This window comes from Athene noctua, chromosome 9, assembly GCF_965140245.1.
Source record: "Athene noctua chromosome 9, bAthNoc1.hap1.1, whole genome shotgun sequence".
Taxonomy (NCBI): Eukaryota; Metazoa; Chordata; class Aves; order Strigiformes; family Strigidae; genus Athene; species Athene noctua.
In genome coordinates, this window is record NC_134045.1 from 20,591,799 (window position 1) to 20,605,051 (window position 13,253).

The window sequence follows — 13,253 nt, forward strand, 5'->3', positions numbered from 1 at the left end:
TCCTGGAGTCCCAGCAGTTACTTCTCTATATTGAATGGCTGTCTGCCTCTCCAAAGCTGTGTCTGCAAGTCTTAGATCAGGGTAAAACTGCCACATCTATTTCTGTCCCTGTGATGGAAAACAAATAGACTTTTCACATAATATAAAATTCCTGTATTAATAAGAGTAAGTGGATTGAACAGAAAAAGACACAGTCAGTATTACTGCAGTGTACAAATGTAGAAGTGCTTTCTGATTCCCATACAAAAGGCAGAGTATATCTTTGGTAGGAATTTCTTTTTTTATAATATGTGAAGTATAATATCTAAATATTCCTTCAAGAAATGTTCTGAAGGAAAGTAGTTGTGATGAAGCTCCAGTCTACTGGATTTGGAGCACTTAACATGGTACTGAATCATTGCAGAGAGCAGAGTAAATCAAAGTCAGGCTCACACCTAAATGTTCACTGATGATGTAGGAAAGGGCAGTAAAGAAGATAATGAAAAACTGACTTCAAATCAATACTGATGTATGAAGTTTGGTTTCAGACCTGAGATACCTCCTGTTTCAAAAGAACAGAAAAAAACCTGGAATTACAGTTAAGCTCTTCCTTGCACTTACTCTAAAATTGGCCCCATATCTCATACAAATTCACTGCAGGGAAGGCTTTTCAGTTCTCACCTATGGGAACTGAGCATTATTTTGTAGCTGAATTGCATCTTAAAACTGTAAACAAGAATCCATAACACAGCATTAATACATTTGTTCCATCTGTTCTTTTGATATTGTGCATTCACAATAGCCATTGGTTAGAAGGTGAGAACAAATTTGCTACACTTTCACAAAAGGGTGTTAATTCAAAAATATGGGTAACTTCAGAGCATTGCTTTTCTCCATTAAAGTCAGGTCTCGTTTGAGATTTTTATTTCCAGCAGAGGCTAGTAATCAAACAGGGAAGGAATAATGTCACTGCATTTCGCTTGCTTAGTTCATTTTGAAATCATCATAAGCTAATACAATTCTTGTGTCCTAAGAGAGGTAATGCTGGTGTATGAGAGAATTTAGTTGTACTAATCTGTGCTGTTGAACACTACTGCCTACCCTGTTAACCAGACTCTTGTGCCTCCAGAGACAAGTCAACCTGACAAGGTGAAGTACAGGAGAGTCTTGCACCTTGACACAGCTTGTAGTAAACATTCCCACGTGAAAAAACACAATGTGCTCCTTAAATGCTATCCTGAACTACAAATATCTACAGTTGCCTACTACCTGTACAGGTGTCTTCAATAAAACATGGAAATGCAGTTTCTCAGCACTCCTGTATGATCCAAGATTTGCACTCTGTCGTGGGTACATTCTGCCAGCACCTACATACCCACTGCTCTACAAAGTTTCATTATTTTTTACATAAAACAGTTGCTCTCTGAGTTTTCCTAACACTGTGCCTCACGTGGGACCAGATCCCACCCATTAGCTGGCGTTACAGAGTAGTGTTACCTGTTTCTGGAAGAGCAGATGCAGAAGGAGTTGTAAGCCAGAGATCTCACACATTCTGTAAACTTCCTACACAGTCGTATTTCCTATCTGAGAGCCTTAGGATCAGTTTGCTACAAGTGCCCAGATCAGCGTCTGCTTGTGCAACTGTCCTGCAAAGTGGCTCTCTGTTAGGTAATTCAGCTCTAAGTCGTGAGGGCACATCTTCCAATTTTAGCTGGAAGTGGTGTAGTGCCAACAAAAGTTTTGCAGGAACAGAGTGTTGATTTTCATGTTGCAAGCAGCCATCTCTTCTTTCATTTTAAAGCCACTTTATCAAATGAATCAAACTGAAATAAGAATGAATAAAACAATGTGGAAGGTTCTCAGATGTCCCTTGTCTCTCATCCTACAGATGGCCAATGACAGCACAGAGACAAGTGAGGCTGGGGAAGAGGAAGAAGACCATGAAGGGGACAACGAGAATAAAGAGCGCATGCCATTCATCCAGTAACAGCCAGAGGTGGTGGAAGCAGAAAGATTGATGAAGTAGAAGGGAACAAGACTGGGAAATCTATTCTGTGCATCAGTGAACAAATGCTGTAGTACAGTGTGTGTTGTATTTGTCTGCAGTCAGCTGAGCTATGAGCTGTTGATCATTGTTGTTTTGAATTCAAGTGCCATTCTCACCCAGTGCAGTATTATGACATTCCTGTGTAATACCCAATTTCCCTGTAGGAGTCCCATGGATTTTTCTGTTCTGGCTTAAAAGCCTTATTAATTTACTGTGTAATTTTAGATGGGCATCTTTCTCATGCAAATTCCAACATTTTGAATAAAATTATTTAAGGGGGTTGGGCTTTTTTTGCAAGTTGGAAACAGTAACAGAAAAAATTCCCCACTTGCTGTCTGGAAGATTCTAGCAACTGGAGGGAGGATTTTAAGTTTGTGGATTTTCAGTGTTAAAATAGTTTTCCTTTCATGAACCACAGATAAAAGTTGCAAAAAGATGAATTTTCATTTTCCTTGGTCATGCTTTATCATTTTATAAGCAATCCTGTCTTCATTTCAAAAGTACCTCATTTAGAATTGTGGAAACCAAAATTGTGCAAGAAATCGTTAATTGAGAGACTTCGATTAGTATCATATAATCACAGTAGTCGTCAGCACCAGTAATTAAACCCTTCATTCAGAGTGCCAACTATCATGCTTTCCTGTTGATCTGGGCTATCACCCTGTAGGTTACAGGCAAAGAAGGTTGGTGAGCCGCTCCTTTTAGACCCAGAACTTTAATTGCCTGTAGCAGTTAGCATTGTTATTGACAGATCAACATCTTCTGCTAAGGACACATTGACTCGTCTGTGTCCAAAATCCAAACCAATTTTAAATTTCATTTTTAAATCACACTGGTAAGGATCACTCATCAGTATGTGGAAGGAAATTTGTAGATGGGAGTTCATTGCTCTGAAATCACTAATGCATTGATCAGCTATCAAGCTGGAGCTGAACTCCGGAAGTTAACCCTGTAAAAAATGAGTTTTAGGCCTTAATTCCATCAGAAATTATGCACAGGGATAACTTTATCTAGGTGAGTAGTTCTATTGAAAGCTCTGCTCCATATGTACAGTTATGTTTGTAATTATTTGCAGGATCAAGTATTCAGAGACCAGCTAGTCTTATCTACCTCCCACTAGTGGAAACTGTATCTAAACATGACAAAAGTAAGTATTTTTTCCAGGTCTTTCACCTATCCAAGCAGCAGCTACTCAGGTCCTCAATTGTGTCGTTAAAACAATTATTTTAAAATGACTGCAATCACCTACAGTAGAAATGCTAAAGGAATGTCAGAGACCTTGTATAATGCCATATATCTTTGAATTAATATATTTTTTTCAAAAGAAAGTATTTCCCCAGGCATGGCTAGTTGTTCATCTAAATCTGCAAGTATCCTGCAATGATAGAAGTTAAAAACTAATATAGAAAAGTGAAGAGTAAGGGCTCCTCAGGCTTTTCTCAGTGTGAAAGAACTTGTGGGTCTGGATGACTTTTATGTGTGGTTTTAGAAGATTCTCTCTTGTTTTTTTCTGTTTCATCTTGCTGCCTGAGTATTAATGTCCATCCCTTTACACTGTACTTATGAAGTTGCTGTTCTAATACCAGATAATTGTGCAGAATGTTCATTCTGAAGGAGTTTCCCTTGGGTTAAACAAATTCAAAAATAATGAGAAGAAATAATTGTGGAGAAAAATGCCACAAAAGCTTTTGAAATATTAATAGAACCAGAACTTCCTTTTTCTCTAGATGTTGATGCAGAAATTCACTATAGTTGATTTCCTTTTCAAGCTGGACTTGCCTACGCTTCCAGTGCCATATCAGAAAAAAATATATATTCAGTGAGAGTTTTCCATGTATTGGGCTTGCCAATAGGGCTTTTAAGAAAGGCCATTAAGTTTTCATGACTCATAAGCTGACAACAGTAGGAAACATGCCCAATTTTGTTTTGCAGTTAGTGTAATGATGTTGTCCTGCAACAAACCTTAACATAACTAGGAATTTTGATTTGACGCCAAAGTGAGCAATATTGCTGGTGACCTTTGAGCTGGCAGTAAAGTGGCATTCTCAAGGCCTTAAATTAGTAGGGCAAGCAGAATAGCAAATCCGTTCTTCTGTTAGAAACCGCAGTATGGTTGGCTCTACGGTTGAATTACCCTTCAAGACAAAGAAAGATGGGTGATCTTGGTCATGGCCACAGACACCATAGGGACAACAATCAAATAATTTTGGCTAGTTCTTTCTGGTTTTGTTAGCAAGGCAAAAATACTCTTCATGCTAATTCATACCAATTTTAGGGCCATTTTCTGATCAGCAGAATATCAGGTAATTGCAGTGAGTACAAAGGAATACATCTGGATCTACCTAAGTGCAACACAGATGAGTATTACCATCAGCAAGCTAAACTTTGCTCTCTGTTTTACTGGTATTAATATGGCATATATGAAGGTTACTACGGAAATGAATGAAAATTTGTCACCTATCTGTTCTGGAAGCAGGATTTGTGCTAGCAGAATTTGGCCCATAAGCCCTAAGTACCTTTTAGAATACCACAAACAGTAGTATCACATCTGAAGTGGTAGAGGGCATACTATTCAAAATGATGATGCTGAGACTTGTTAATGACCAAGTCTTACTGTAGTAGAAATGAAGGTTTGTGCTTACTACTGACACTGTTGTTTAAACAACTCTAAGACAATTGGATAGTTTCTTCAAGTGAAACAAATTATTTCTCAATTTGCCTTAAAGGAACTGTGAAAGCTTCTCTTTAACTTAAGCCTGATTGAAGTGAACTGAAACACTGTTTAATTGTATTTGTTGCTTTAGAGCTTTTGTTATATTGTGCCTACAAAGCAAATTATGTTTACATAAAAATATAAATAAAATATTGAGCATAGCATTATCATTGGCTTACATGTTTTATTCTAATATTATGGACACATTAGAGAACTGACTTGGAATTGGTTAAAAGGAAGATTTGGGGTCTCATTTCCCATTTTGGTCACTGAGGGATAGACAAAGAATTTTCTTTTTATTATAGAGTAAGTACATCAAGGTTATTAAAATGAATGAATGCGCTACTTTACAGAACATTAACAATTTAGATACAAAATGTTGACTTTTAGAGTCTAAGAAGTTTGAAACATTATATAAGCACTATTCATGAAGTGTTCAGCAAAGTGTATTTTGATACAGATAGAAACTAATTTTCAGACGTTAGCACTCAGATTGCACTGGGAGATGGATTGACACACACGTTATCCTCAGAGAGACAGTTCCTTTCAGAAGTTAAGATACTCTAAGGGAATAATCTTAAAATAGCATCCAAAACAGCCACCACTAAAGTAGCTAATAGAAAGCAGGAGGACATGACTGAATCTAAAATCCCACTCCCTGCGTCTTGGTCTTAACTCAGGGCTGCAAGGCTTACACCTTTTCGTTCAAAGAACTGATTAGTTAGCAAACCTTACAGGTCATCTCAAGCCTGTACTTGAGTACATGGCTTTAAAGGTCTCTCTGCATGAAAGGAAGAAATGCTTCAATGAACTTCAGTTTTATATCTAAACAATGAGGAAGTGCTAGCTTTGGTTTATTCCAGCCATGCAGGGTATGTTCTAAAGCCTGTAATGTCCCTGAAAAATCTCATTTTAGTACTTACTGCATCCTTTATAATCTAAAAGCTCATATGAACACTTGCTGATTGTGAAGAGGAGCAGAGTAAATTTCTGCCCTCTGTTCTCAAGTCTTAATAAGCAAATAATGATCAGTGCATCCCTTATCACAGGGTCAGGAGAAGGCTGGAAGCAAACAGCCATAGCCTTTTGCAAACTCTCTGTGATTACTAATAAAGCTCTGCCTTTTACCAGCTTTCCCACTGGGCTGTCTATGCTCGGCTGTCATACAATCTACCACCCCGAGGCTGCTGCCAGGCAAGCAGGGATGCAGCAGGCTGCCTTTGTGTGGCATCTGGCCAGATAAAATGCAAAAATCCTCCTAGGATACTGAGTCTCCCTGAGACTCACCACATCCTCCATTTTGTGCTTCCCCTCTCCTTTTCTGTGAGCTTAGTGATTAATCCTGGCTGGCTTTTGTCAGAAAAGATTCTTCTAGTCCGGCCATGATTGCCAGCACACAACACGCTGAAAACCTCCAGCTCTGAGAGAACGGTGCAGGAGTTTCTCCCCCTGGCAGCACCTAAGTCCCTCAGTGTGAGCCAGTGTTTTGTTTCACTGCAGAAAGAGCCAAAACAATCAACACACTGGAACTGCGTTATCTGCATCAAGGCACGTTTTTCCCAAGTAATTTGTAACATCTACACAAACATCCTATCGTTCTCCTTTGAGAGAACAGGTTAGAGTATAAATGCAAATATAGCTTTATCTCCTCAGTCTGAGCTGTCATGCTGAGTGATTACTCTGGGTTGATCCTAGCTAAGCCATTCCTTTCATGTTTACCTGGCCTATCTCTTGTCAGATACTTCTGCAGCAAGCGGTGGGGTTTTCTGAACATTGCCTTGATTTGTTACAATGCAGCGTCGGGCACCTCACCACCAGTATGTTGTGGAAAAACTGCAAGGTGGTGTGAGAACAGTGCAGATGATGAAGAGTTAGGAGAATGGGTGTATGAAAAGAGATGATTCATGTATGTCTCTGCCCAAGAGTAGAATTTGCAGCATGTTATCTGTTGATTTATTGGTGTGCTTGAAAGGGAGGCTCTGGGGTGGTTTGTTACAGGTGTGGGGTTTGGTCACTACCCAGACTGTCGCACTCCTGGGTGGCAGCCTCTAAGGTCTTGCCCCGCTTTTTACCACATCACTGGAAATTTGACTCACTTCAGGACAAGTGTTCAGTACTCAGAGTTCAGTTTAGCTCCTGTCCCTCTATAGGAAGCCATGCATGTCCACCAGGCTGCAGAACAGCCCATCAACCCAGACCTGGGAGGTAAATGGGACGGCTGCACCATCACCTCCTACCCCAGCCAGCCAGGCCTGTGCAAAGCCGAAAAAGGGAGGGTTCAAGAGATGCTGATTTTTACTGTATAAAGAGGTGCCTGACACTGACACCGCCGTCGCTGAGGTTAGTATCCTCCTTGGAGCTATTTTAACAGCCCCCCACCTCTCACTGAGTTTCACATGGGCATCCCAGCCTTTCTCTGCAGGGTTTCTAGAGTCACTGCAATACTCAATAATCATTATTGTTCTCTGGTAGAACTTCAGGAAAATGAATTTTTTTACTTCCTGAAGAATACCGGGTCACGTCTGCTTTCATCCCCCCCAGAGTGACACACAAACTCCTAGTGGACTTAACACGGGTAGATTAACCCTGCACATATGGGAACCGCAGGGCAAGATTAGAAAAAATGTTCAGGAACAAGCATTGACAGCCTTCATAGTGATTGGCCTGTCTCTTAGAAACACCTATCATATAAGATCAGCTTTCATTTAGAAAGGAACAGTCTTCACAGTTGTTGGTGAAAGCTTTAAAACTGACTGAACTAAAACATCTAAAAGGACAAAGGAAAACTCTAATCTTGCAGTTTCTGAACGCTGATGTTTAATGCTTGGTATAGGTACCACTAGACAAAGTTGCAAACTGGGCAGCAGGGATTAAATGGGTGGGCTAAGAGCTGCCACTGGCACTTGTTAGTTTAGGAACAGCAACTGCCAGCTATAAAAAGGGGAAAAAGGTTGTGGTTTAGGTGGATAGGGTCTGTGACAGAGGGAAGGCTGCAGGTGCTGCCTGTTTTCCTTCTGGGATGAGAAAGGCTTTGACCTGTCTGGAAGAGCTTCTTTTTTTCTTGCTTAGTGACCATGCTGAGATGCTATACAATTATCCCCAAAGAACTGGGAAAAACAGTGAAGGAAAAACTGTTCTACTGTGAGGGCTGAGGGGTTGGGGAGTAGGAAGTGAGTGCTTCTCTGGGGGCAGGTTTGCTCTTAGAGCTACAGCTGGGAAGTACTTGTGCCACCCATGGCCACAGCTCCCACTCTCTGCCCGTCCCAGGCCCAAGGCCTGGCTGCCATCCATCAGCCTCCTGCTACCTGCAGCCCTGCTGGAAGCAGCTCTGCCTCTGCAACCACCAGGACTGGAAACATGCTACGTTCTGCCAGACATTAGCTGTGTCCCTGCCAAACATCATTTTCCTGATAAGCTGCAGGTTCCAGCACAAATCATTTTGTGCTCTTCTGCTGGGTAATCTTTGTAAATACATTTCCCACATGGAGAGATGTGTTTCACTGTAGAGTGCAGCAGTAAATGATGCAGCATCTTAGCTGCCCTGGAAGAACAGAGTGAGACAGCAGATATGCTAGATGCATTATTTATGATAAGGATTTCTGTACATTCCCTGAAATGTCTGGCCCTTGGGCTGGCCAGGTGGTAAGCTAATAACCAAACAATATTTGTAAAGGCTGGTGGGTGAAGTTAGCTGAATGGTGACTGGGGTGTCTTCTGGTGATACAGGCATTGTGTGGCCCGGAGGATGTGTCAGACCAGTGATGTTTTCCAGAGGCTTCTAGGAGAAAACATTTCTTTTATTGCTAACACAGAAGAGAGATGATGACAAGCGAAGCGTATTTCTTTTCTAAATCAGTTTGCTTTGGCAGATTATTTTTCTATTTCTCTGCTGCTGGTTTTTTTTTTCCTTCTAGTGTCTGCATTTTATACTAGGAATATTTTCCCACTGTAAAAAAAATATAAAATTAAACCATATCTCCTGTGACTTGCCAGGTATCTCACCAGTTGTATAAAAGCATCCCTTTTAGTTCCCAGACCATTTCTATTGTAGACAGGAAAAACTGAAATTAAGTGACTTGTCCAATGCCATAATTCTGCCATTTGGTTTAAGGACTTACGGTTCTCTAGCATTTACTTCTCCACTTACTGAAGGAATCCTGATTAAATTTAGCAGCTGAGCTGGAAGTTTTGCCTCCATGGCTGAAAGCTGTGTTACAAATCATACCTGATCCAAAGGAAAGGAGATGCAGGAGTTGCACAGAACCTTACGCTAAATGTCCTCAGTTGAGACCCTGTCAGCAAAGCCCCATAGAAATATATGCAGTTGAGAGACAACAGTCTTAACTTTTCCTTGCTTTCTCATCAGATAGGATAGCTCAGAGCCTGAACCAACACTGAATGTGGCCATTATAAGCATTTTCTACTGTTTTCTTGATCATCCTCTCCACTCATATCTGAGCAATCGCCTCTGGTAGGGCATCAGAGGGAAAGGAGCAACCCAGAAACCTGAACCCAGCCTTTCCCAAGAGCAGTGCCTGGATTCAGCTGAGGCTGCAGATCCAGCCGTTCTGGCCCCTCGTCACCTCATGGGTGGAACTGGGATTGGTCCATCCGAGGATCAGATGGGAAATGGTGTTGCATGCTGGGCTGTAGAAATGAGCGCCATAATGAAGTCTGATTGCCAGCTCCTGTTGAGCCTGTACATCAGTGGTGTGTTTATGCAGTGTGCCGCTAGGGAGAGGCAGTACTCAGAGACTCAGCGTAGGCATGTGACAGGAGTTTACAGAAGGAATGGTCTTTAAGGTCTCACTCGAATGATCTATCTGCAACCGCTCACCTAAACGTATTAGATGCTATTGGCTGTGCTGTGTGACACTTGCTCTAACCCATTCTCACAGTTCACATACTCAGTCTCATTTCAATACTGTCTTTCTTGCAGCACATTCCCTGGCATTGTACATTAATTTAATAAAGCGTACATAATACAATTCGTATGAGATATTTGATCTACACTTTGTTCAACATATCAGTGATGTATAAAGTTATTACACAATGTTCTGTTTGCTAATCATCAAGCAAAACAGGATAATAAAAGGATAATTGTTGCAAGCTTCCTTCCTTATTCCCATTAAGATGGTAAACTCAACTCAAACTGGAATCTCACAGGAGTTTTATCACTGGCTTTCATAGGGACAGCATCAAGCTGATTGGTCCTCTAAATGAACCTAATCATAGCTGCAGTATTAAAAATTCAGGAAGTAATATTTATTTCCATGTTGTAACTTATTTGGTGGGGAAAAAAACACAGGATTCTTTTTCTAATCATTACTCAATTCTCCATATTAAAGTACACTATATACACTGCCAAACCCAATTATCTTTCTTGAGAATGCAGTATTGGTTTATACTGGTTTTATGGAGCCACTGGAGCAAGTACATGAAGTACAAAATGGCAAATCCTTGCACAGAGAATACAGCTGCTCCTCTGCATTTGCAGCTGTGCTGCTGCTGACACTCCAGGGGACTGGCAGCCCTCTGCTCTGCCAGAGGCAGCGTGCAAAGGCCGGCCAAGCTCCTGCCTCAAGCGCCAGGTTGTACAAGAAGACTGGATATGTAAAGCAAGCACTTGTCTTACAGCTCCTGCACTGAGACATGAATTTGGTAGCCTTTCGTTAGAACAAGCTGGTTTGTTTCCTGGTCACATCAGATCCCTTGCAGAGGGACTGCCTTGGTAGAGCTCATTCAGTGCTTGCAACCTGGGGAGCACCTGCGTAGCAGTGTGCAGTGCCTATTCCTCAAACTAATGGACACCCAAGCTGTTAAGTCTATAGCAGCACGAGGCACTGAGCAAACCTGCCAGCGCTTACCTGGAAGCAGTCTTACCACCTCGGCAGGCTGGACCAGCTCTGATTTAGTGCTGCACAAATATTACTGGCTCACTTGTACGTGTCCAGATTTGGTGACCTGGCACCACTTCTGCATGGGGAGATGGTCCTGGACTGTTTTACCATTAGTTATCAGAGACGGAGCAAAGGTCATTGGCCTTCTGCAGGTAAAACTTGGTGGCCTTTAGTGAGAATTTAACTCACAGGAACTTCCCCATTTCTGTGGGCTGAGCGCCTTCCAGTGACACGCAAGTCTGTTGAGCAAGGGAGAGTACAGGGCTTGATAAAGCCTTAAAAGAGCAGCTCTCTCCACTGTTTGACTGCCCAGCCCATGAGAGAGGTGAGGAACCTTGGCACATGGCTGCAACCTCAGCCTGTTCTTGCCAGTGCAGCGCTGCAGCTGTGTACAGCTGCCAGTGCTGCACGAGGAGCCGCACAGGGCAAGGAGCAAGGCAAAGCCTAAGATTTGGCAGGTTCACCTTAGCTGCAGGCCTCCATGCCCATGGGGAACCGGGCCCTACAGGGAGGGGTGTGAGACCTGCAAAGAGGTTTTGTCCTGTGGCTTGAGAGGCACCAAAGATGAACTGGGCAGTGAATGTCAAATCCAGGCAAACCCAACCTGTTCGTTCTCCCACTGCAGTGAAGTGGTACCAAACACAGGTGGTCCTGATGTTCAACGATCTTTAGAAGATTAATTAGCCAATTTAATCAGCCAGATGTCCATATAACTTGTGAAATCATGTCACCTTGTTAGATGAAGCCGATTTAAACCAGGCAGAGGCCATAGCATTATTTTGGGAAACAATACTGACAAAGCCAGGACAAATGGTCTCTGTTCCTTTTGAAACCCCAGTTGTACAAGCATGTTTGACCTGATGGGTGTCTGTCCACAACTGCTCTTCCTACAGTAATGCAACATCTAGAAAAATGTATAATCGAGCTGAGTCTGATCATCTACCAGGTAACATTGGTGAAAGGCCTTAAAAGAAGGTGGATTTACTCTGAGTATTAAGCAGGCAGAGGAGAGTCTGTTCTTTTTTATTTTGATGGATAAGCAATATAAAAATCAGAGCTCTCTTAATCATTCCTAGGGCACTTAAGACATCTGCTGGAAATGAGAATAAACTGCAGTACAAATGTACATGACGATGAATAATGAAATAATGAAAAATTCTGTGATGTTTATGCTTACACAGTGTCTAAATTACTTGGCACATGCCAGAATATTTTCCATTTGAAAGTATTATTTGAAAAATATTTGAATAAACAGCCTGTTTATTCCTGCTGTTCTAGTTGCCACCAAGGAATCAAATTTCAGTTTCAAAAAACTTCAAGTCTGAATGCAGTCTTTGAACTCCCTCCTTCCCTGATGTGTAAGGTCACGCAACAGACATACATGCACAATATGTAGCATTGTGTGCCAGGACTGAAGTACAGGCCAGGTTTCAGGCTTTGGATGGATGTAAGCGTCAGCTGCCTTCGCAGTTGGATATGGGGGAAATCACACAAATCTCTCTTTCCCTCTTTACTTACAAATCTTGTTTACAAACATCTAGCTTACCAATCATGTTGTGACTCCAAGTCTTTAAAGAGCTTCCCAGAACATTGTATATTTAGTCAGGGTGTGTGGCCCTGTCACTTGCACCTCCCCAGCTGCGTAATCCCACACTATAAACCCACAGTTTAGGTTCTCTGTCTACACCTGGCTTGCAGGGTCGGGGCGCAGGGAGAAGATGCTGCACAGGACTGGAAACACATGGGAGATGGACAGTGATCCAGGAGTGTGACACGAGGTTCACACAAGCCCAAGCAGTGCACAGAGTCACTTGTCTTGCAGCACCCCCAAGTCCACCAGGAGAATCTCATTTTTCAGCAAGAAAAGAAGATAAGAAATGGGGATTTGTATCCCCCTTTTCATGACCAACAGCCACTTTTAGCTACTTATAATTTTACAACATTAATTCCTTCAGTTCTGAAGCATGCTATAGCCATACCACAACCCCTGCTTCTGAAATCTCCCTAAAATGCAGATACGTCCACCTTCTCAGGTGTAACTACAGCCACCTTCTTGTTGATTCCTTCAGCTTTTCATTTAAAAACTCTGGGGTTCTCCCAAGCCTGTTAGTGCAGGAGTTAGAATGTTCTGCAATTTCTGAAATGGACTAATCCTACTCACTACATATTGCCCAATAATCTCAGACAAGGTCTGACTGCACTGTAGACAGTGCAGTGAGTGCATTTTATGTAGACATTAACAAGCTGGCTTTATACTAGATAGCTTGAGAGGTGTCAGCAAGCAAGCTACAGAACATATTAGAAAAGATAGATAAATATATGTTTTGCTAGTCTGTGCTGGAGGCCATGCTGTTCTGGCTACAGTACCCATCCATGACATGTACTAAGATGTGAAATCCTTAAAGACAGCGGCTCACAGGAAAGGCAGATGCTGTGCTACCTCATCATGGTTCTTTTTGCACAAGCTAGAATTCCGCAGGGAAAAGCAACTAAAACTTCAAAAAAACTCTCACAGATTTCTCTTCTGTAATCAGGAAAATTTTAGGGACAGTGTTTGAAGCGACATCTCACACAGTAACAGCATGTAACTCATCTGTGCCTCCTCAAAACACAG

At 41.8% G+C, this 13,253-nt stretch overlaps 1 protein-coding gene across 1 annotated transcript in view; it reads left to right on the plus strand.

Annotated features, from left to right (window-relative positions):
* VAT1L (vesicle amine transport 1 like) overlaps positions 1-4,897 on the plus strand; it is a 63,020-nt gene extending 58,123 nt beyond the window's left edge. Inside the window, exon 9 of the mRNA XM_074913562.1 lies at positions 1,868-4,897. Within this exon, the coding sequence (XP_074769663.1) occupies positions 1,868-1,966 (99 nt within the window). The 3' untranslated portion in view covers positions 1,967-4,897. The remainder of the gene's footprint in view (positions 1-1,867) is intronic.
* The last annotated feature ends 8,356 nt before the right edge of the window (positions 4,898-13,253 follow it).